General features: G+C 41.2%; 2 protein-coding genes across 2 annotated transcripts in view; one reads left to right on the forward strand and one right to left on the reverse strand.

Moving 5' to 3' along the window:
- Positions 1–24,957, reverse strand: part of Tbc1d32 (TBC1 domain family member 32) — a 206,097-nt gene that overhangs the window by 88,366 nt on the left and 92,774 nt on the right. The window contains exons 21-22 of the mRNA XM_059272587.1: positions 21,368–21,484; positions 14,730–14,818 (exon numbers count right to left, since the gene is read on the reverse strand). Coding sequence (XP_059128570.1) covers positions 14,730–14,818; positions 21,368–21,484 — 206 coding nt within the window. The remainder of the gene's footprint in view (positions 1–14,729; positions 14,819–21,367; positions 21,485–24,957) is intronic.
- LOC131918481 (male-specific lethal 3 homolog) lies at positions 974–7,696 on the forward strand. The gene is made up of 2 exons (XM_059272586.1): positions 974–1,549; positions 5,637–7,696. Exon 2 carries the CDS (start codon positions 5,976–5,978, stop codon positions 7,089–7,091), a length of 1,116 nt encoding a protein of 371 aa, XP_059128569.1. The 5' UTR covers positions 974–1,549; positions 5,637–5,975; the 3' UTR covers positions 7,092–7,696.

Genomic DNA, 24,957 nt, shown 5'->3' on the forward strand with positions numbered 1-24,957 from the left:
TGGATCCAGGGGTGGGGCCACAGGTCTTGGAGGCTGGAAGCAGCTGCAGAGACAAATGCCCTACAGCTGTGCTGGCTAGCTTTATATCAACTCAATACCAACCACAGTCATTTTGGAGCAGGAAAGCCCCATTGTGAAAATGCCGGCCTGAGGGTAAGCCTGTCTAGAATTTTCTAGATTGATGTTTGATGTGGGAGGGCTCCAGTCACTGGGTGTCAGTACCACCCCTTGGGCTGAAGGCCCTGGTGAATATAAAAGCAAGCAGGCTGAACAAGCCAGTAAGCAGTACCCTTCTGTGGCCTCTGCTTCAGTTCCTGCCCCAAGGACTTGGATGTGGGAGTGTAAGGTAAATAAACCCTCTCTTCACCAAATTGTTATTGGTCAGGGTGTTTTTTTTTACCACAGCTAACTAAGCTAGCAGCCAGGCAGAGCATGGAGTCTTTCAAGGCTCAAACAGCTATGTCTCTCCGCGGGTTGGGTCCTGGAGGCCGTGCTCCTGGTGCTTCTTGATGAAGGTAGAGACTTGGAGGGTTGAGAGCTTTTTGTGAGTCTTAAGCCTTGTGAGTCTTGACAAGAATCTTCCCTCTCTCACGAGCAATCTGACAAAGACCAAAGTTCTTAAGTCTTGGGGCCCAGCTCCCCAATGGCGCCAGGAGCTAGCTCTGACACCTTCCCTCCTGTTCCTTCTCCATTGGCTCAGGCGACAACTGGCTCGGAAGCCCCACAGCATCCAAATTTATAGGGCTGCCAGGTTGCGAGTTTGGCCTTGATTGGCTGGATGGAAGTATGCAAATAAAATGAAGGAAAAGGATCAATCCAGGCAGAGCTATCAAAATGGTAGGGGGAAGGGGAAGAAGCCCAAGCCAGTCCTCCTCCAACTAAAAACGGCCAATCAGGTCCACCAGTGTGTCTCCGCCCAGGTAAGAGAGAGCCTAAGAAAGTCTTGGGCTGTTCTTGGTTGCTATGGTGACCCCGGCAGCCACCTGCTGCTTTTCCCACCCACCTACCAACACTGCTTTGTTCAGCCAGGGATTTGGTGTTTCAGCCTCTTTTTGTTTCCTTTTTGTGAGGCTGCCGCTGCACTACAGCCTACCAGAAGAGGGCTCTGTGGCTCCTTTGCCCCTGACGTTTGAGCCCCCGGGTCAGAAAGCTCCCGGGGAATTGGGGGTGACAACACTTGCCCACTCCCGACGTAATTCTGTTTTAGAAAATAATAACGCACAGTCTCCTTCTACTAAAAACAGAATCCATTCTTTTCCTTGGTTGTCTGGCCCTTCGGGGAGGGCTGGATGAACCAGTCCTGGAGCCATTTCCTCCAAACTGAAACGTTCCCTCCTGCAGGGAGGAGGGAGGCGCTTAGAGATCCAGGAAGTAAACCAGACAAATCCGGCGAAAACTGAAACTAACAGGATTCTCAGGGTCCCCACCCCCACCTCCCGGGTTGTAAAAGCCGTCGACAACTGGGGTGAGAAGTTCGGGACTGCCATTGGCCAGGAGTCCTGCGGGGAGCAGCCGAGGTGCCGCTTCCGGAATCCTCACCCGAGCTGAGGTAGGCTTTTCAGGGGGACGCAGGTACCTAGTTAGGGGAGCATGCAGGCTCCACTAATCCCGCCCACGGCTCCTGAGTTTACCAAGTTGGACTTCGGTGGACGTGGAGGCCGATCCGTTGTCAGTAGTGAATGTCAGCTAACGCTTTTCTAGAAAAGCTCACAGGACAGGCAGTCCTGAGAGGTATTCTAGAGTACCCCTCCCATATGTAGACGAGTAAATGTTCTCCTTGTATCACTGAACCAATAAGCAGTAAAGTAAGTAACTGTTGGCTGTAGGGAGGGAAATGGCTAGGGTTTAGAGAACCCCTTAGCAACTCCTAAGAATGCCCAACTAGCACCAAAAACTAATACAACTCACTGGGAGCTCAAACCCCACAAAAACCAGCTTTAGACACAGGACTGGAGGTTAGACACAGAACCCTAGCAGGTTAAGTCTTTGAATAGGAAGCAAAAGGTGATAGAATGTAGTAAAGTGGAAAATGCCAGATAAAACTTCAGAGTCACATGTAGAGGTGAGAACTGTACTAGCCATGCTTGGCTCTGTAAAGTATTTTAGTAACCATCATCACAGGATGAGAAAAGGAATTAATATAGCAGGGGTGTGTGTATGTGTGTGTGTGTGTGTGTGTCTGTCTAGGATAATGGAAATGGGACCCTCAGTAAGCGCAGATTCAAATTCCAGCTGCACAAATTAGTAATACCATCTGAAGCAAATAGATTTCTTTTTCCTGTGCCCTATTTGTGTCAACTGTTTTTTAAAAGAGCCTGAAAATAACCACCTTAGGGAATTGTTCCAAAATGAAGTAACTTAAATTAGAATCTGTGCATATGCCTAGGACTTCATGGCTTTGTGTAAGCATGATAGTATCAGGGAAGGAACAGTTTATGTTTTGGGGATGGTCTTAAGATACTTTAGTAGAAGATACTTACAAAATAAGGCAACTATAAAATCATACAGATATTAAATAAAAATCAAGTTGTAGGAAGAATAATACAGCCATACTGCACTGTTACTTAACCCATCAATGAATAATATTAATAAAGCCATGGTAATGTCAGGTTTCAAGGATGATCCGATCAACAATGTAATAAAAACTATAATGAGGGGAGGAGAGCAGAGGAAATCTAAATTCCAAGCATCCAAGTCCCTAAGAAAGACTGTCTGCCTTGTATGCAAAAGGAACCTACTAAACTAACATAGGAAAAGCTGAGATTTAAAACTACCACACATTACCTTAGTTCTTTCTGCCGATGTACTCATTGTTCTCACATATCCATCCACATTCCCTCCACTTTCATCCTGTATCTTGTTACAGTTTTGGTTATTAAACATCCCACACACACACACCCACACACACACACCTGCCCAATGGCCCCCATGTGCTGTACAGATTTGGTCTCCAGGGCAGTGTTCAGAGGTGGGCCTTTTGGAAATGACTGGCCATGAAGGTGATGACCTAATCAGTGGATTTCCTTTCGTGGATTCTTGAGTCGATAAGTAGGAGACTGTGGAAACCAGAAGGCAGAACCTAATTGAAGGAAGTAGGTCTGTGTGGATGTGCCTGTGAAGGAACATGTCACCCAGACCTCCCCTCCCATGCTCTTCTAGCTGCCTTTAGGGAAGCAGCTGCCTCACCCTGTCCTTCCTCCGGAGGACTGTGGACAGTCACGGCTGCTCACCATCCACTGAAACCTAGGAAATCGGGAGCCAAAACAAGTCTCTCCTAGAGACTTGTTTCTGCTCATTATTTTCTCACAGAAGCGGAAAAGACTAACACATGCTGAAACTTATCCAGCTTTCACATCTTTTCCCCTCTGCTCCGCCTTCATTCCCTTTTCTTTCACACTTCTTCCCTCTTCCTCCCTGCTTGCTCTAGACTGCCTTCCCACACCCCTTTCATCTCCTATCTCTCCCACCCCTTCACTTCCCCTTTCTCTCATTCACTACTAGAAATATAAATGAATGTGAAATGTTTCAGGCATCTGAATAAAATCTGTGAAATTAGAAACTAACCCTTTCACTTATTTTATAATATATATTTTGATAAAAAAATGGATCCCTTGTTTTAATGTATCCTTTAGAAGCTTTTGCATAGCCCAAGGCAAATCTCTGAATAACTCTGTTTTTATTAGAAATACTGCATGCTTCTTTTAAAATATTACAGACCACCAGGAATGAGGAGGCAGGTACTTCCCTAGGGTAAGAGGAGTGATTCTGGATGCTTTGGCCTTGGGCATCATGTCCTCCACCTGAACACATTCTCAGTTTATCCGGATCTTCCCCTAGTCACAAGCCCCTCCTTCCTCTGCCACTTTCTCCGGCTGTTAATTCAGTGCATTCAGGAAAGAAGTACGCTTCATTTTTACCAATCATTTAAATCTGTTTGTACACTGTCATAAATTCTATAAAGTATGCCTTTACAAACCCCAATCATATATTATAGAATGTAAGCATCACATAAATATACACTTGTATATTGCCTGTGCTTGGTTGTGCATATATATCTTACTTAACCACATTTCATTTCTTTGACATGAAAGTTTTCATCCCACAGCATTGGAGAAAACTTCCCTGCCTGACAGTCAAAACCAAAATTGGGACATGATTTATACAAACGGTAGCCACGCACACCAATTATACACATAAGTCTGAAGATCTATAAAAGAAAGAAGGGGCAGAGTCAGTTTGCCTCCAGGATTCTGCATGAGCATGAGCATTGAAGAATGAGGGGAAACTTTAGACAGTCTTTTCACCTAGCTCTACTCACCAAATGCAGATCTGAATTGCAGAAAGGTTCTGGCACCACCTGCAGCTGCAGTTTACTTTGTATGTATATATATATGTGTGTATACATATGTATATATGTATATATGTATATATGTGTATAGATTAGGAGCATACTGAGATTGATGAATTTACATATTTTGCAAATCTGAATTTCAGTAGAAGCTGTGTGTGTGCTCAAAGCAATGCCTAAGCCTGGGTACACAGACACAGGGTTATAAAGAACTGATCACTGGTGATCATTGGCAGGTGAAGTGCACACATCTGTAATGCCCACCACTTGGCAGTGAAGGCAGAAGGTGGATAGCCTGGGCTACATAGCATGACTGCTGTATCAGAAAAGAAACAAACTTAAAAACAACAGTAATTAAAAAAAGAAAAATGATCATTGAAACCACTTTAGAGAGAATTAACAGAGGACTGAAGACCTAGCTTTAAAATAAAATAAAATAAAAAAAGTAGATGGAAGAGAAAAAATTCAGCAAAGAGAAAAAAATCCCAAATCAAAAGAATGTAAACACATACACACACACACACACACACACACACACACACACACACATACACAGACTCTCCAGTGCTTGGTGGAGACTTAAATATTTCCTGAATTGGTGGAAGAAATAAATTTCATGAAGTTGGCAGAATGCAGACAGTCACAAATGGTAAGACAGACAGAGCTAAGAGGGTAGACAGAAATGTATAGTTTGAAAATGTGCCAATCCTTTGATATCGACAAGACCAGTTCTGAGAATTTTGTTGTAAAGCAGTTACATTTGTCCACGACTTTATCTATGGTTTTAATTTAAAATTTCATAAATCCTAATTTTATAAATCCTGAGGCATCTACCTATACAATAAAACATGTATTCACTGTTTAATCAATTAGCAACAGATGATCATGTAAATCAATATAAAGAACAAAAAGTACTGAGTGTCAACATATGATCATTTAAATTAATATAAAGAACAAAAAGTACTGAGTGTGTGTGTATATGGACATGTGCAAATGTGTGCACGTACATAAATTGTAAAAATGACAAATTTGTAGTCAAGATTATATTCTAGTTTCTGATACTAAAAATACTTTTTATCAGTTAATTTTAACTATTTCCCATTACTAATGTAATCAGATTTAACTTTAGCCCACCACCCAAATGGGTTACTGGGAATACATAATTAGGTGATTTGCTCTGATGGAATATTAACACTCAACTAAGTTTATTATCTGTTAAAACAACCACTTTCTAGCCTAAATTTATTTCTACAATTAGTATTTTACTTTTTCTCCTCTGGTCATATAGAGGTTGGACCTTAAGGAAAAGGAACTGAATTCCCATTCTACCCAGAAAGTGCTGCGCTTCCTGCTTGACCCCCGCCCGGGCGCAAGTGCTGCGCATCGCTAAGAACGTCATGTTGTTGCTGAGGAAGACAAAACTGGCTCAAAGTTCCAGACTCTGATCGTTTTAATGGCTGAGGCAGGAGGTGGCAGCCTAAAACCCTCGGCCTCCGCGGTATAGATGAAGTCTCAGGTTACAGCGTGAACCAGCCAGAAAGGCAGCAGCCCGCCCGAGGAGCCCAGACACCAGGGGGAACGCGCTGCCGGTGGTCGGGGGCGACTGTCGGGAACCGTGAAAAAAAAGATGAGCACCCTCGGCTGTGCCCCCAGGGACGACGGTGAGGAGAAGGACGAGGACGTGAGTGAACACGGGGAGATCGATCCGAAGCCTAAGGGCAAGAAAGAGCTGGAGCTGCACGCGAAACGGGAACCGGACGAAAGGGCCGTCCGCATCCCCATCCCGGAAGTGCTCCAGCAGCGGCTGGCGGACGACTGTTACTACATCAACCGCAGGCGGCGGTTGGTGAGGCTGCCGTGCCAGACCAACGTGGGGGCCATCCTGGAGTGCTACGTGCGCCACTTCTCGGCCAGCGCGCTGGCCTCGGGGGACCGCCGGCCGCAGCCCCAGCGCGCAGCGCCCGAGAGGAGCGTGGGCCTCTGCAGGGAGATGGCGGACGGGCTGCGCATCACCTTCGACCACGCGCTGCCCTTGGTGCTGCTCTACCCCCAGGAACAGGCACAGTATGAGATGGTGACCTCCTCCACCTTTTTCTTTCCCACGGAGGAGAAAGCCACCACCGACCCAGCCAGGAGCCAGGAGGGGCCCTGGCCTGGCCCGTCCACACCCCAGCCCTCCTCGGAGAGCCAGCCCGTGGCGGGGCCGGCTGCCCCCAAGAGGCGCAAAGCGGAGGCGGAAGCGCCCCGGGCTCCCCGGAGGTCCATGCGACACACCTCCCACTGGCAGTCCGAGGACCGGGCCTCACCTCAGGCCAAGCGCAGTGTGCCCAAGCTGTTCCCGCACTTGCAAAAGACACCTGTGCACGGCGCATCACCTTCCCCCATTGCTCTGGCTCTAGGGACGGAAGGGAGTGCTATGTTTGCTGGCTTGGAAGGGACAAGTGAGGAAATAAATGAGGTCCTCTCCTGGAAGCTTGTGCCCGACAATTACCCACCAGGACACCAGCCACCTCCTCCCTCATACATTTATGGCGCCCAGCATTTACTGCGATTGTTTGTGAAACTTCCAGAGATTCTTGGGAAGATGTCCTTCTCTGAGAAGAATCTGAAAGCGTTACTGAAGCACTTGGATCTCTTTCTGAGGTTTTTAGCAGAATACCAGGCTGAGTTCTTCCTGGAGTCGGCGTATGTCTCCGCCTGTGAGGCGCACTACAGCAGCAAGAACCCCAGGACAATCTGTTAAAGTTTTGAGGGCTCTGTAAACACAGCCTCTCCACCTGGCTTGGTGTTTTCTGGTCTAGGTGGGCCCACCCTGGGGGAGGAGGGGCTCGGAGAGAGGGCAGGCTTGGGTATTTGAGGTGTTCGCATACTGTAGTTTTTTTGTTAAGAATGACTTCCTGAGCTATGTGTGGTTGTCATGCTCGTAGGGAGGTAAAGTGGCTTAGTTAATTAAAAACAAACAAACAAACATACATGCTATTGCACAGGCTGTGTGTGACAGCAAGAAGCAGCCGCTGCTGTGTTCGGAGGGAACATTCATGAAGATATACATGGGTTAGGCTGTCTGTCAGACATCACAGTAGGCTGTTGGCAAGAACCACACTGTGTAGATATTTCTTAGCATTCAAATGTTTTTGAAGACTTTTCTAATGTGACGAGACTAGAGAACTGTTCAGCACATGTGAGTGAGTTCAGCACATGGACATAGGGTCATCTCAGTATTTTAGGGGAAAATCAATACTGACAGTAAAAGAGAATTTGCAACTATAGAGTTTGTAACTGTTCCCTTTCTGTGAAACATTATTCTTGGTGATCTAAATAAAGCATTATTTGTCTTGTTTGAAAAAATGCTAATTCTTCACAAAACCTCATTATTCTCATACAAAATTTACTATTGGTGGGTAGATGTAAAATAAAAAGAAAACCAATCATTCATAAGCTGTTGCACAAAGTAGATTTCTTAGTTTTGAAGAAAACTGACAATAAATTGATATTAGATATTACAATCTCAATGAGAACAAAGGAAACAATAAGCTTTGGAAAATTAACATTTTAAATTATATTGTTTAAATATATATTTAAGAATTATATAAGATGTAAGTTTTCAAAGGCATTTTACTGATTAAAATGATTTGTAATCTGATATAATGAAAAGAGTTAATACTGAATGATGTTGTATTTTTTTTTTCTAGACAGGGTTATCTGTGTAATAGCTCTGGCTGTCCTGGAACTAGCTCTGCAGACCAGGTTGGCCTCGTACTCCAGAGATGCACCTGCCTCTGCCTCCCGAGTGCTGGGACTAAAGTCATGTGCCACCACTGCCCGGCAGATGCTGTAACTTTTTTTAACTATGAAATAAGCACTTTTTATGTTGAAATAACACATCCTAAGAAGAATATATTTCTCTAAATACTCCTGATGACTAGGAGAGCTAAACTGCTAACCCTTGAGAAAGATTAAAGTTTTCAGGTAATTCTTAATTTACCGATAGATTTTGCAAATATTTTTTTAAAAATGCTTGGCGACGGGGTAGACAAGAAAAGTTCAGAATTACTCAGTGTGTGGGAACAACCATAAAGGCAAAGGTCACAGGAATGGGGCTCAGTCTGTGGTGCATAACTGAGCAACCTTTCCCCTTCAGGATGGCCATTCCGTACGGGTCTGGAAAAGCGAAGTCAGTGCTGATGGCATCAGACACAGGCGTAGAGCCTGTGAAGAGCACTGTGCTTCAGGGAGATAAGGAGTCTGCCTTCCACAGATACTAAAGCTCAAAAAGTAAGAAATGATGGATGGACACAGGAAAGGAGGGTGCAGATTATGGGAAGCTCTCCTCTGGTTTTCAATGTGGGAAAATGGAAGGGAGGCTTAATATTGTTCCTTTTCTGCATTAATTACCTCACATTATCAATATATGAACCTTGGAGAGAGTAATTATCACATCGTATTTCCTCATCATTGATCACCCTCATGTGGCACAGAACACAGCTCTAAGGTGCTCAGTACCCAGGAGCAGCATACACAAAGGGGAGAAGGGTCATTTTTTTATTATTATTATTATCTTTTGTGTATGGGTGTTTTGCCTGTATGTATGTCTCCATACCATGTGCATGCCTGGTGCCCATGAGGGCCAGAAGATGGCACTGGATTCCCAGGACCTGGAGGTACTGATGGTTGTGATCTGTAATCTTCCATGTTGGTGCTAGATATTGAACCCAGGTCCTATGGAAGAGCAGCAAGTGCTCTTAACTGATTAGCTATCTCTCCAGCCCCCAAAATGTAAAGTTTGAAATTGCAGATATTCACTCAGGAAACTGAGGCAGGTGGATTTCCGGTGAGTTTGAGGCCAGCCTGGTCTACATAGAGATGCCCTGTCTCAAAAAAAAAAAAAAAGAAGAAGAAGAAAAAGAAAAGGTATGTGTTACGTTATATATAAAAGGCACTATACTGAGACACTCCACTTACTCTCTTTCTTGGGTAAAGAGGAGAGGATGATGCTGATTGGTGAGGGCAGGTTCAGAATTAGGCAAGGCAGCTAACTTCTAACACACCGGCGGGAGGAGAGAGGTTCATGGGAGGTGCTGTGATTTATGTAGTTTGGGTGCACTGCCCAAGGATTCATTTTGTAGACACTTGCTAAGTGGAAGAGCTTTGAACAGGTAGGGCCTAAAGCAAGGTCAGGAAGTCAGTGGGATGTCACCTTCAAATCTGAGTTCCCCGCAGGCCCATTTCAGTTCCCAATAAGGTCCTGGTTAGTTTTATCACAAGACAGTAATTGTAATAAACACAGCAAGACTGGTTCAGAAACCCCCACCCCTTCCAGCTTCCTACCCTGCCACAGGAGTTCTGCCTTCTGGGCATGGCGGGTTCCCTTTCTGTTTCTTCTTCCTATTATCGCACAGCTAGGGGCTGTGGCTCAGACACCAACACCATACTGTTCAGACCTTCCAACCATGAGAGTCATGAAGCAAATAAAATGCTTCATAATTACCCTGCCTCTGGGATTTTGTTACAACAACATAAAACAGACTAAGACAGATAGAGACAAGAGGAATGGGAGGCCAAAGGAAACATTAATGTCTTCATCACTCATAGTAGAGTCAATCAATTCTGTCTGAAAATGAAAGATGAGGCTCAAATCTCTTGAAGGGTTTTACATAATTTTACTGCTTAACCTTACAGGGATCCTGAGGAAAGTACTTAGTGAAGTGAAAAAAAAAAAAAAAAAAAGAAAAGTTACTTGAAATTCAGCAATTTCTTCCATCTCGCTAGGGTGTCTTTTCCTTCCTGTAGAACTCAATTATAATTTAAAGTGGCACTCATGATTCCATCTTCATAACTGAATTTATTTCTGTGTATGCATCCTACTGCCTGCACACACATACAGTGATGTCTAGACTAATTTTCTTCAATGTTAATAATGACACTGTGAATTAAGACGAATTTCACTTAATTCATTATATTTAATTTCCCATCTTGCTTAATTTAGTCATAATAAGATAAATTACTGTTTGAAAAACAATGAAAAAAAAATGACTTTCAGACTTAAGCAACTAAAGAGATGGATAAGCCACTTAAGGAGACAGGAACCAGATTTACTTTGTTTGCTTTTATAGGGGGGAATAGGAGATCCCAGAGATCAACTTGTGACATACTAAGTTTTGATGCCTGAGAAATGTGTGAGTTGAGATGTCAAAAGACCAAATGTTCTATAAACTAAAAACAGTGCCAGGTGGAGTTGGGGGAGGGGGGTGCCGGCCCAGGACCAAATCCACAGTATTAGATCGAGAGTCTCAGTGAAAGATACAGAAATTACAGCTAAACAAGTATACAGTGTTGCAGAAGCAAAAATCGTTTTTTGGTTTTGTTTTGTTTTTGAGATAGAGTCTAAGATAGCTCACTCTAGCCTCACACCACTGTGTAGGCAAGAATAACCTCAAACAACTCTTCATTCTCCTGCTACCACTCTCAAAGGCTGGGCTTACAGGCAGGAGCCGCCATGCCCAGCCACAAAGACAATTTTTTTATACAGAAAGAAAGAATATCCCACTATTTCAAATGTTACTGAAAGTTACAACAGGATGAGAATTGGGCAAAAAGGGATGCGTTAGAATCATGGATGTGGGAGTGATCTTGGTCTTGCAATAAACAGGACACACGGCTCTTGAGAGGTCCCAAATTCAAAGCCAGCTTGAAGTCGGCCAAAAAGAAAACAGGGGGAGCAAGGTGGGAGGCGGAGAAAGAGTATGGCAGCAGGGCCGTGGGAGGGCAAGGACAGCCTCCTTCAGTGTCTAGTGTTGTCTCAGCGTGAGGTGGGATGTATGGCGACATGTCACCCTGCTGAGAATGGTCCAGGATGAAATAAGAGGCTGGGAGGGGCATAGGGGCTAATCGAAGAAGCATCTTCTTGGGGAAGAGAGAATCACAGCAGAAGATCTCTTAGGCTGTCTTGACAAATTAGACTCCAGAGTTCTAAGTAGCATGTGATGCTGTTGAAAGGTGAAAAACCATAATCCTCATTTCACTAAGCCTCGTATTTAGTCTCACTGAAGTGTTTAGACACAAGTTATTTGAGATTTACCATAATGCTATTTCCAGAGGTTTGAAGCAGAGAAATAAAGGGACAGATAAGCAACGGAAGTCTGACACACTCATGAGACTGTATGCGGAAAATAATGGCACAATGAAGGTATAATCACAAGCACAGCACTGTGACTTTAAGAAGGAAAGATCCAGGTAAAATTCCAAAACCACCCAATTCGATGCTAGGATCTACTGCCATGAGACCTCAATGAACAATAAATGGTGGACTGAAACGACTTCAGGTATTTCCCTCAAAACTACAACTGAAGGAGACAATGAGAAGACTTCAAATTACAGTAAGTTTATTACTATGATGGTTAACGTTCATTTTTCAGCTTGACAGGCTCTAGAATCACTCAAGAGCTGAGCCTCTGAGCGTGTCTGGGAGAGGTTTTCCTGATTGGGCACACCGAGGTTAAGGAGACTCGTTCTCAATGTGGGCAGCACCTTCCCATAGGCTGGAGGTCTTGAACTCCAACCCAGCAGAAAGCTCCCTGAGCACCAGCCTTCATCTATCTCTGCTCTCTAACTGAAAATACAATAAGAACAGTTGCCTCAAAACCCCGCCATGATGCCTTTCCCAATGGGATGGAATGTGCCCTGAATCTGTGAGCCAATAATAAATGCTTCCTAAGTTGTTTATGTCAGTGTTTTGTTACGCCCAAGGAGAAAAATAATGATTACAATTATTAGAAAGCAAAGGAAGACAAAAAGCCTCTTGAAAAAGAGCTGGAGAGATGGCACAGTGGTTAAAAGCACTTATTACCCTTGCAGAGGACCCACCCCAGGGTGCTCACAATCATCTGAAGTTCCGGTTACCAGGGACTTGACTCTCGTTTAGCCTCCAAAAGCATCTGCACACACATGGTATACATAAACTCATGCAGGTGTGTGCACACAAACACACACATGTAGCTGGGAGTTTTCCTGTGTCCCACCTGGCCCGTGGTCAGGACAAATCTCTCTGCTACGCCAGTCCTGCAGCCGCTTGGACCCAAGTAAACACACAGAGGCTCATATTAAGTAAAACTGCTTGGCTATTAGCTCGGGCTAACTATTGACTAGCTCTTACACTTAAATTAACCCATAATTCTTATTTATGTTTAGCCACGTGGCTTGGTGCCTTTTCTCAAAAAAGCAAAACACTAATTTTAAAAAACTATCAAAAAGCCCAAAGTTAACACGTAAACTTTTCTGCAGGAATACTTTACTCTTTAGTGTGTAGAAGACTGCTGGTCTGGCAATATTTGTTTCATAATGAAACAAAGAATAGACCTAGTTAAATACTGAAACACACAAAGTACTATTTGTTAGTACTTACTACCAAGTTTTTATATGTGCCAGGCACTGTTTTAAGTCCTTTGAATTGTTCACATGTAATTCTCACATCCCTGTAAGGATAATAATGTGAGTGTCCTGCATTTTAAAGCTGTGTAAGTGCAGCTCCACCTCCCACAAGCATACAGTCCAAAGGGCCCAGGATGCAAATTGTGAAAATGTACCACTCTATCTATCAGCAGTGGGATGATAGAACATCCAGACAGATAATTTTCTTTCTACGGGGCAGATAATACAATTTTTACACTGTAGGGACACACAAAACACATATTACAAGCTTTCATTTTTATATTATTTTATATAACTTAACAAAATTCTAGTAGTTTTTCCTTAAGAACAGTTGGAGAAAATATCACCAAAGAAATGTAAGGTATCAGGAGAGGGGGTGAGGAAAGGGTGGGGGCATGTTTAGCAGCTGAAGTCACTTGCCTCGCCTGATTATCCGAGTTCCATCCCCCAGAATCCATACAGTAAAAAGAGAGAACCAACTAACATTGTCCCCTGACTTCTACATACATGTCATAGTATGTATGTGTACACACTAAATAAATAAATGTAAATTCTAAAAGGAATATACAAGGGGGAAAGTATTTACTTAGTATATAATAAGAAGAAACCAAAATCTATTTTCAATTCCTCAAAAGTCAAAAGTATTCTATTGAATTCTTTAAATCTACAATCCCCTTTTGCTTCTTGCTATGTGTTATTTCTAATGTTAAAAACTGAAAGTTAAAATTTAATGTGAAAACATGTTTTTGAGCTAAAGGACACAATATCCAAAAAACTATAATAACTACAGCTTTTTATATCTTCTTTTGTCCAAGAAATCAAAAGATGAATCTCAACTATAAAGGAACAGCAAAAAGTAAGAAGTTAAAGTATAGAGCTATGAAATACACTACCAGCAAAGAGGCCCACTTTTAGAAGAGACCACGCTGTAGTTCTCAGGCAACACATTATCACTGGCCTCCCTCATGCCTGAGAAAGTTGCTTTGCTAACACAAAGGGAAAAAACCATGAACCTCTGAGAACAGCAATCCTCCTTAATTCAGCTGCTTTTCAAAGCAGTCATTTGTAGGTGGGAAAGCAAGCTACACATCTATATCTGAACAAAATAGTGAGAATTCCTAAGTCTCTCTATCCCTGCCAAACCTGCATTCTTCCCCATTTCAACACACTAACTGAAACGTCAAGGAATATGAACTCAACCTGTCTTAAACCCCAAGGAAAGCAGATCTTAGTAATGATCAATACCAAGGAGCAAAATCTGGGCCTGGAGATCAACCATCCATGTCTAGGCCTGCTTCAAGGCTTTATTATGGCAAGAGCCTAATCACAAACCAGCCCGGAGAATCTTCTTGAGACTCCTCAGAAAACTCAATGGAAACAGTCCCCAATGTGCCCTACACAATGAGCACAGGTGACAGACAGCTGCTAGCCATGCAGAGCCTAAATTCAGACAAAGGCTACAGTATCCAACCTAGATGTTACAATTGGCTTCTACTATAATGCTATGCAATGAAAGATCATCTTTAAATATTATTTATGTTAACCCATGCAAGCACTTTCTAGATGTACGTAGAACTGGGCTGTGGAGCCAGCTCAGTGGATAATGTGCTTGCTGCACGAACATGATGACCTGAGCCTGCTCCCAAGTACTCACATACAAGTCAGACACTCTTCTATAACCACACTGCAGGTAGACAGAGACTAGCAGATTCCTCTGAGCTCACTGGCCAACCAGTCTATCTCAATCTGTGAGCTCAGGGTTCACGGACAGGCCCTGTCTCAAAGAGATGAGAAAGCAACCGAGCAAGACATCTGAAATCAAACTCTGGCCTCCGTGTGCACATAGGCCTCCCACACGTGTATATATACATACTATATATTCACATAAAATGTATAGAGAACAAATACTTAATTTTTGCCGTTTGTAAAATATGCTTAAAATTTAGTAGCTTACCTTAGACCAAAGATGTGTGATTGTTCATAATTCAGTAAAGAACGAATCTTAGCTTCAGAGTTCAAAATGATTAGCCTATCGATTATATCCTAAAAATAACAAAGAAACACTGAGACTCTTCTTAACAGAAGCTACTCAAATAAATTAAAGCAGTAAGTATTCATTTAGATTTGCGATTCTAAAATGTGGATCATCTACACTGGAACTACTGGTAACCATGAGATGTTGTGTTCAAAGATGTCCAGACCCATCCTAGAGTTTGTGAACTCCCTGGTCTAGGTGAGGCCTGAGCGTTATGATTTGGAAAAGTTTTTAAAATGAGTTCAATGTTCACCCCAAGTGGAGGACCATAATATACACCTAACTGTCGAAGCGGCAAGCAGGTTGTATGTACAATAAAATAAAGATAAAAATGCCCCAAAGACAAACAACTCTGAAAAAATATAAAATCTACAAATGTGAAGCAAAAACAGTTGATAGGAATATTTTTATCTAGTAACTACTTCAGGCTGTGTTAATAGCCTCTCTAGCTTGTGTAGTTAAGTGGTTTAAAATCCTGGAAACATATCATCATCATCTAGGAAACAAAGATGACTGACAAATAGATGATTGATAGATAGAAGGGCAGACAGATAGATAGATTGGACTACTAAAGAACAATTAAGACAGTATGGCTACAGGTAAGATTCCAGCATTAATATTCTGAAAGTTCCTTTAGATTTCCTATTATGTAGCCATCCCTCAAAACTGGAAGCAACAAGCCATCTCAAGCACAGACAGCATTAGTCCGCCACACAGTTTTCTCTGTGTCAATACAGCCATCTCTACAAGTTTTTCTTGAAAGCCTCGCTTTTTGCCTAATGTCATGACCCATACTGTATAATCCCAGGACTCCAGAGGTTAAGGTAGAAGGGCTGCCTTGAGTTTGAGACCAGTCTATAGTGTGAGACTATGTCTCAATCAAAAACAAAGAACAAAGAACAAAGAAATGAAGTAATTAAAAACAAAACACAAAGCCCTGTTTTATGTGTATATCTTGAGTACAAATCTAAAAACTTACTTTCTATATAAATTCATCAGTGGATTAAATACAACATCTAACTGTGGCCAATAGAGCAAAAAGGTTTAGGAAGGGAACAAAGTGGAATAACATTTACTGATGTTTATGAATGATGACAAGGGAGCAGTTCCAGCTCATGAATAAGAGGTCAGGGAATAAATTATAAGAAGAAGAAGTAATAAATAATTCAAAGTACATTTGAGAAATACTACTACAAGCACAATAAAAACAGACGGGGGAAGCTTATTCTAGCAAGATCTATCTTGGGTAGGGATATAGCACAGTTGGTAGAGTGTCTGCCTAGCATGCACAGAGCCCTGGGTTTGATTCTGAACACAACAGACACAAGGTATGGTGGCTCATGCCTATAATCCCTGCACTCAGGAGGTGGAGCCAAGAGGATCATAAGTTCAAGGACATCCTTGGGTATACAGCAAGTTGACGGCCAACATTGACTACATGAGAACCTATATCATATATATGTCTGTATGCATACTATCTCATATATACTATATTTATATCATATATATCCTATTTCATATATATTCACATTCACAAGACTATTAGTAATAACTAATACATAAGTCTACATCAGAAAATATTAATGAACAATAGAGAATAAAAAGACCTATATTTTTAAAGCTCTGTCACTGCATTCTTGTTCTTAGCTGGACACTAGGTTCCAATCATCATGTGACGAAATGAACATACACCTCACATTCATCCAACAAGCTGCAAAGTCATATTCTCCACAGATGCCCCACCTCTGTCTTCATCACTTAGCACAAATTTGCACAGCTATCTGAACACAAAGCTAAGCATACTGACAGTTGGTGATACCTGGGAGATCTGAAGTTCTGGTTCCGAATCTAAGAAGTAGATTAGGACGAATAAAATGATGGGAAGATATGGTATTGCCAACAAGCTGATGGGAGGAGAAACTGAAACATTCTACCAATGATAATCTCCTTTCAAAGAACAAATGTTACAGTAAATAATCTCTTCTTCAAAGAGGATTAGATTGATGTAGCACCACCCTGAGAAGAAAGCAGAGCTCCTGGGAAGCCTGCCTCATGGAGAGCTTTGGTTTCTAAGTATCACAGCCTGTCAGGGAAAGAATCAGCTTCTTAAATCAGACTGAGTCAGCAACAAGCTAGTAGAAGGCCCGGAACTAGCAAGCAGTCTGCAGAAATCCTATTTCAAAGGATATTGTCCATGTTGAGAATATGTTCAGAAAGCTAGCAGTCAGCCTAAAACCAGGGCTAGATAAACAAAGAAGAATGCAGTATAAGTAGTATTGTAGAATATTATTTTAACCAGGCAAAAATGTGTTACATTTGTTTATGCTGCAGAATATTACTTCAACTGTTAAAGGTGTGTTACATCTGTGTATGCTGCATTTGTTTAACAATGTAAGGATGTGTGTTTAATTATGAAAAGATAGGTTGCATCTGTTTCATCTTGCCTGCCTAAGGCACTTGATTGGTCTAATAAAGAGCTGAAAGTCCAATGGCTAAGCTGGAGAAAGGAAAGGCAGCGCTGCCAGGCAGAGAGAATAAATAGGAGGAGAAATCTAAGCTCAAAGGAAGAAGGAAGAGAATGGGAGGAGGAGGAGGAGAGAAGGAGGGACATGCATGGGGCAAGAAGCCAGGCAGACGCCAGCCAGGCAGACATAGAGAAGCAGTGAAGGTAAGATACACAGAAGTAAGAAAGGTGGTAACCCCCAAGGCAAAGGGTAGATAAAGAGAAATGGGTTAATTTAAGTTAAAAGAGCTAAGGGCGAGCATAAAAAACTAATAGTAAGTCTCTGTGTCACGACTTAGGAGCTGGTTGGAGGCCAGAGAGAAACAGCCCGGTACAAAATAGACACATCTGAGGGCCCGATCTATTCAAGTGGTCCAGTGGCCATATTCATGCTATCTTCCTGCTTTTAGGAAATGAGCAGATACAGGATAAGGAATGGGTCAATAAGGCCCTAAAACTGTACCTTCCAAGACTAGGTTTCTTTGGTTAGGCTGTGATGAAAATGAATCCAGTCAAGGTCCTTCCTTGGGACTTTTCATTGTGGGGAACTAGAGGAAAAGGCCACTCTCCTATACAGTGAGGAGACAACCTCCTAAAAGTTTGTCTGTGTCCTAATCCCCAGAACTTGAATGTCTGGAAAAGGGGTCTTTGAAGAGGGAATTAAGTTAAAAATCTTGATCATCTTATGTCATCCAGAAGGACCTTTATATTCCAAGACAAATACCCTGAGAAGAGAACCACAGAGGAAGATTTCAGCCAGCAAGAGATGGTGGCCATGTAAAGATGGTTAGGCATGTAAAGAACTGAAGTCAGGCAGCAACAAGACATGAAATGTCTAAGATACATTTATATGATTAATACATAGCTAGCTAGCTAGCTAGCTAGCTAGATAGATAGATAGATAGATAGATAGACAGATAATAGATATACAGATAGAAGATTGATAGATGGCAGATATAGATGGGTAGATAGATGACAGGTAGATATAGATGGAGGACAGATAAACAGATACTAGACAGATGGATAATTTCAATAGAATTATGCTACACAGGGTGATAATGTTTCCCCCAAAGCCATAGACTGTGACAAAAACCCTAGAGCCAAGCACTAAACCTTCCTTTGGGTTGTTGGTCAGGTGGTCCAAGAGATCCCCAGAACAATACAGGCTTTTGTAGCTGTCCTCAGCTGCCTCCCAGAATTTTAAGGTTAAGACCTTGAAGACATGATATACTTTGGACACAGGACTGGGAGGCACTGAGCTGCAACTGATCTGGATGTCTCCACCCTGAGGGCATGGTATCAGAAAGTGCTATGCAAGCTGCCAAGGGAGAAGAGAACCTCCAGTTCTCACTAGCTGTGACGTCTATGAGCCACAACAATGACTGGCCTGGCAAAAGGTCCTCAATGTGAAACAGTGGCACTTGTGTCTTGTGAGCAACCAACAACTGTCTAATTGGATTTAAGGCCTTCTTAACGGGGGCAGTTTATGCCTGATACTGCAAATCTAGCCCACTCCTCGTGCCTGGGGAAAACAGGTATAGGAGAACCTATAACTGTCACTTTCTGAAGCTACTACAATTTCTAAATGTGTTCTAAATACATGTCCTTCTACTCAGAGAGAGGTACAGCTCCCACTCCTTACCAAAGAAGCTTCTTTTTGAGCAGATGGTGACTACTGCAGAGTTCCATAATGGATCCCAATGCAGAGAACAAGTAAACATGGGGTACACAACTCAGGCTGATACACGTTCAATGTAACCCCCACACCTAGGGCTCAGGGAAGCGGGCAGAAGAGGGGACAAAAATATTGAATAGCCAGAGAGCCAGGATGTCAGTAGCAAGACAATATCTTCTGGACTTGATAGAGAAGCGACATCTATGAAACTTCAACAGTATGGTTGTCTAAACGAAACCTGAACAATGATAGCACCAGTCAAGATGACAAAGTGGATGAGAGAAATTTTACAAGGTCCCACTTCTAAGAGAAGAGCTACAAGCAATCAACAGCGCTGAGAGAGAGAAAATCAGTTTTCCCTAGGGTAAAGCTCCCTAAGATGTTACTGAGCTGGATAGTTTTAGGTCAACTTGACATTAGCTAAAGTCATCTGAGAGGAGGGAACCTCAATTAAGGAAATGCTTCCATAAGATGGGGCTGTAGGCAAGTCTGTAGGGCATTTTCTTCATTAGAGATTGGTGAGGGCGGGCCCAGGCAATTGTGGGTGGTGTCATCCCTGGGCTTGTGGTCCTATAGCTTATGCTATAAGAAAGCAGGCTGAGTAAACCGTGAAGAGGGAGCTAGTAAGCAGCACCCATCCATGGCCTCTGCATCAGCTCCTGCAGTACTAAATGGACTCATTAACGTGTGTGTGTGTGTGTGTGTGTGTGTGTGTGTGTGTGTGTGTGTGTAATAGTAATAAAAAAGAAGTGTGAATTTGAGAGGGAGTGGGGGACATAGGAAGAGTTTGAGGAAGGAGGAAGGTGAAAATAATGTGCAAATAGTAATCATGGCACGTCTTTAATTCTAGCACTTGGGAGACCGAGGCAGGCAGATCTCTGAGTTCAAGGCCAGCCTGGTCTACAAAGCGAGTTCCAGGACAGCCAGGACTGTTACACAGAGAAACCCTATCTTGAAAAAACAAAACAAAACAAAAAAAGTAATCATGTATGAAATCCTCAAAATATAAAAAAATAAATAAATAAAGTGAAAAAAAAGTCAATGACAGAGTCCTGCCTAGATCCCTGAGAAGGGAGCTTTGATGACACCTTTGATAACTTCTAACCATAAACTTCAAGTTTCTTCTCACCTTCTTTTTGAGTCTGCAAAAGGCATTTAGCACACATGTGCTCTACTAAGAAGTTTCAAGTACCTAATACAGTGCTATTAATTATAAGCCTCATGTTATTCAATAGAACCTGTGTAACCAAAACCCTGTACATGTGACTAGGACTTGGTTCTTTGCCCTCTTGCCCTGCCTCAGCCCTGGCAACCAATACCTCACTCTCTGATTCTATTGACTGGGACTGTTCTAGAGTCATCACGTTAGTGGGATCACCTAGTGTCTGTGCTTCAGTATCTGCATTACACTTAGCACAGTGCCCTCTTTTGGTAGACGAGAAAATCAGTATCTAACCCATTCAAAGTCACAAACCAGTCAAGCAGCAGAATGAGAAAGCTAACAAGTACATAAGCAATGAGATAAAACTGAGCACAAGAAGATGGGAGTGGAATAATTTAAGAAAATAATAAGAGACCCTAGATTCTTAAAGGTCTAATGAGAGACATATCTAACTTCACATTTTACTTCACAGTAGTTACCAAAACTTTCCCATGATAGAAAACAATTTTAAGAACTCAAATGTTTGGAATTAACAAAGGTGAAAAGTATCCAGAAAGCACAAAACCATTATTTTAAAACCAATAATAGGTAAGATAAAATGACAATGAAAAAGTAGTTTTTAGAAACAGAATTTCAGTATTAATTCTTTACTAATCCTTGTATATGTGTTCATGTACACTTTTATATACATTCTAGTTTAATTCTAAGATGATGAACACTCTAAGATAATGAACTACATCCCCTTTTAGTTAAACCAAGCTAATAGTATGAGCAATTTTGAGTATAAATTAAGTTTTGAATTAAATAAATACATATACATTGTCTTCATGGATGCAATACATAATTCATTAAAACATAGGTTGAAAATATATTGGATTCTTTGTATAATTTGTTCTTAATTATCCTAGTCAGTGAGGGAGCAGCATTAAGTGTGGCTAATAAGCTATCGAATCATCTAGAATTCATTCATACAGAAGTTGCTTTCCTGGTTCTAGAGGGTTAGCTTTGCTTCCTGATAGGTAAAGGAACAGTTGCATGTCTTAGACCAAAGATTCCATTCATAGATAACTCAAAAGTTGATAGTCCAGGGATAAATAATCAATTTAGATTTTAGTGAGCATGGGGGATTTTGTGTATTATTGTCAAATTATGTTTCTGCTACCAATCCCAATCAGTAGGCAATGAGAAAAGAGAACAATTAAAAGAAAGTAACTTACAATAATACATGTTGGAACTTCCCGGAGAGAATATTCAGCTTTATTGGGAAGTTCTTGATTGCCTGTTAGCTCATACACAGCAGGGTAAGACAGCAGGTTCACCAGTGCTAGGAAAGACTAGGGGAGGGGAAGAGACATTGAAATAGCTCATTTTATTTTCAATATTGCACAGAAAGAGTCGTTCATGTAAATGTTGCAGGCCTCATGAATGTCTATGAGAGCTAATTTTTTTAAATAAATCTATTGTCAGTGTGAGACATCTACCCATAATAGGTTAAAAAAATAATAAGAAATAGCAATAGTCTAAGAGCTTAGAGTGCTAAAATAACAACTGTTAAGGAACACGTGTAAGAGTTAGAAAACATTTCAAGATGATTTGCAATTCCCGAAGTTAGATTCTGATGAAAAAACGAAAAAGCTCCTGCTTTCTCATTCCTTATACTATTATAACCAAGAAAATACAAGAGAGTAACACCCTAAGGCAAGATAACAAGGTCTATATATTCTCAATCTTAGTACATAAGATTGTTTTTTAACATACTCAATGAAAATCAGAATAACCTAGACATCATAGCTAATTTTCAAAAGCCATGGCCTTCCTATGGAAGACAGCTCCTTTGTCCCAGTCTCATCATATGAAGTTCACCTCTCCACAGCACCTGTGAGCCAGGTCCGCCTCTCCGTGACTCTTGTCTGATCACACCAAGCTCACCTCTCCACAGCACCTGTGAGCCAGGTCCACCTCTCCGTGACTCTTTAGCTTCACCTGCTTAACAGCAACTCGGATCTATTTCTCGCACAAATTCCATTCTTAGCTCCTAGCTCAGAAGCATTCCATGGGTAGCCATCATTAGACAGCAGGAAGTCCAAATGTTTTAGATGACTTTCAGGGCACTTTACTCTCTTTTCCTGTGTCTCAAAAGCCTCATTGCTCACCATTCTCCACTATGAAGTCACGTGGCCTCCTTCAACTGACTGCCACCTACAAAGACTTCTCTTGTCCTATTAACGTGCCCTACCTGCCCTCAACTGCACTACAAAAGTGTGTCCCTTTCTTTCTCGTCAACTCCATCTTCTTCCTGAAGTTCCACACACTTACTAGTTACTTCTATGCTTTGTGTTCTGCTTAACAGTTTGATATTTTAAATATCCAGTAGGTTGAAAATTTATGAATCAGATATTTCACTAAACGAAAAGCAAAAATTTGAGAAAAATAAAAAAACAACTTGATTTGATTTCTCATTAACAGACAAGGAAACTTGAGGTTGTGATAAAGACCTTGACTAATAACACATTTGTATAAGAACAAAACTACATTTTCTTTTTTTCTGGCTAAGGTTTCTTCTGCAAATGAAAACATGACTGTCAGATACTATTTAACAGAGATAGCCACTGTCCAGTCCTTGTTTGTGAGTAGGAAAAGTAGAGTCCACTTCCTATTTCCTTCTTTTATACTCAATGGAGTGATACTTAACAAATTACAGTGGCTATATGGTGAACATATACAACATATGGTGCTTTGTAGCAATTGTATTTCTGGATAAAATTGAGCATGCATTAAGTTTAAGCTGTGTCCATATTCCCCCACCAGATACAACCTCTTAAAACAAAGATGAACTTTCTTACCAACTCTAACAACAATATCCAGGATTTAAACCTAATATATATTAGCATAACAGTAAAATTACCAAATAATAAGTGTAAAGGTTTAGTTAAAATGTACAGAGCATGTTTGGTTAAGAGACTACTATGCAGGAATACTATCACTCTAGATGAGTGTAGTAAAGAAGAGGGGGGGAAGTCTGGCTGCTATCAAGGAAAGCATGCTAGAGAAATATGTCTCTAAATTACCATGAAAGGAACTACAAGGAAACTACAGGGTTCATGGCCACCAATACAACAACTGCGTAAGCAAATTCACCAACCAAGTAGATGTTAAGTAGAAAGATGATTTTCAGATTTCAATAGAACTTTTAAAAATGCATTTTAATATCCAGAGAATATATCAAAGGTAAAATGCTTTAAACATTTCATGATATTAATCCAGTAATGTTTAGATGTAATAATAAATAAATCTCTATAGTAATGGATTACAAGTACAATTTATAAATTGAATAAATATCCACTTTGTTAAGAAATAGATTGTTTATGAGTCATATAGTAACATATTGAGTGTTTCTTATTATTTATACAGAATAGCTCCACTCATGTTTATAGAATCTCGCTTCTAAGAAATAAAATAATTCTGTTGGTAGATAGTTAGAATAATTGCTGATATGCTACTCTAGGCAAATTAAGTAGAGCTTCAGATGAAAACAATCCAATGATTGTATTTGAAAACAAATAACCTGCATATAATTTTAAAGAGACTTGAGAAGATTTCAGTAGATTACCACAAGAACAAACAAACCCATTTCTCACGCACTAGACATTTTTAAAGGCACTTAGCATATTATAAAACTGTGATGTATTAAGCACTCGTGGAACTGAAAATATTTTCAATGCAATCAACAGTTCCCACAAAAGTACATTAAATGTGTTTGTGGCATCAGACACAATCCTAAAATTGAAATAGCACAAAACATGTATCTACTCATCAGTGTTTAGGAACAAGGTTTTATGTAATAATGCTAATGAAATGAGAAGGTCTAGTGGTTAATAAATTCTAAAACTGGCATTTCAAGCTTAGAATTAAAGTAACAAACTTCTTATGAATTAAAACTTACAGGTTCATAATGACTACACACTCAAAATATTTTAATGTCAGCTGCCTATAGTAGTTGTGGCAGATGCCAACTAAAATGTGAATGAAGCAACAGTCTCTGGCCTACAGGACAGGAAACACACTGTGAGGTCATTCCATTCAGTACTGTAAATGGCCTGGTGGTGCTGTGCTCTGGAGATAGATCAGAGGTGATGCAGAGGATTCTACTACAAGGCAGAATGAGGGGATAGGGGTGTGTAGCTCAGAAAGAGCTGTCCAGAAAGGATGCAGAGATGTGCTATGTTAATAAGATCCATCCCCAACTCTAGGAAAAAGGGGACATTGCTTTAAGAAAATTAGTAGAAATCATCCTTTATACTTTAGAAAGAAAGAAAGAATTTGGAAAATAATTTGGGTGGTAGACAGTATTAGGAAGTATGAAACTAATTTTGAGTATGAAGTTTTGGGAGACAGAGTTAGTCCTCTTTTATCAAGACTATTAGTAACAAATCAGAAGGTGACTCGGGAAGGTAATCTCAAGTGTGGAAGTGTTAACCTATGGTCGAGAACATTCTTAGCTTGCACAACACCCTGGGCTCACTCCCCACTGCCAAGAAAACATGGGGATTTCCAGTTGTTTTCGGAATGGATTTAAGGTCCACTCCACAGAAGAAGACTCATGCCTGGTACTGCAAGCCTGGCCAGAAACCTGTGGCTGGGAAGTCACAGATCTTAAGGAAGAACCTACCATGATTATTTTGCTAAGTGGATATACTATCAAACTGCTTTCTAAATACTTACTATTGTTTTTTTCTCTCTCTCTGTTTTAAGATACTTTTAAAAATTTCTCTGCATGTGTCTGTGTCTATGTTAGTGCATACCATGT

The sequence above is a fragment of the Peromyscus eremicus genome, chromosome 8b (genome assembly GCF_949786415.1).
Source record: "Peromyscus eremicus chromosome 8b, PerEre_H2_v1, whole genome shotgun sequence".
In the NCBI taxonomy this organism is placed as follows: Eukaryota; Metazoa; Chordata; class Mammalia; order Rodentia; family Cricetidae; genus Peromyscus; species Peromyscus eremicus.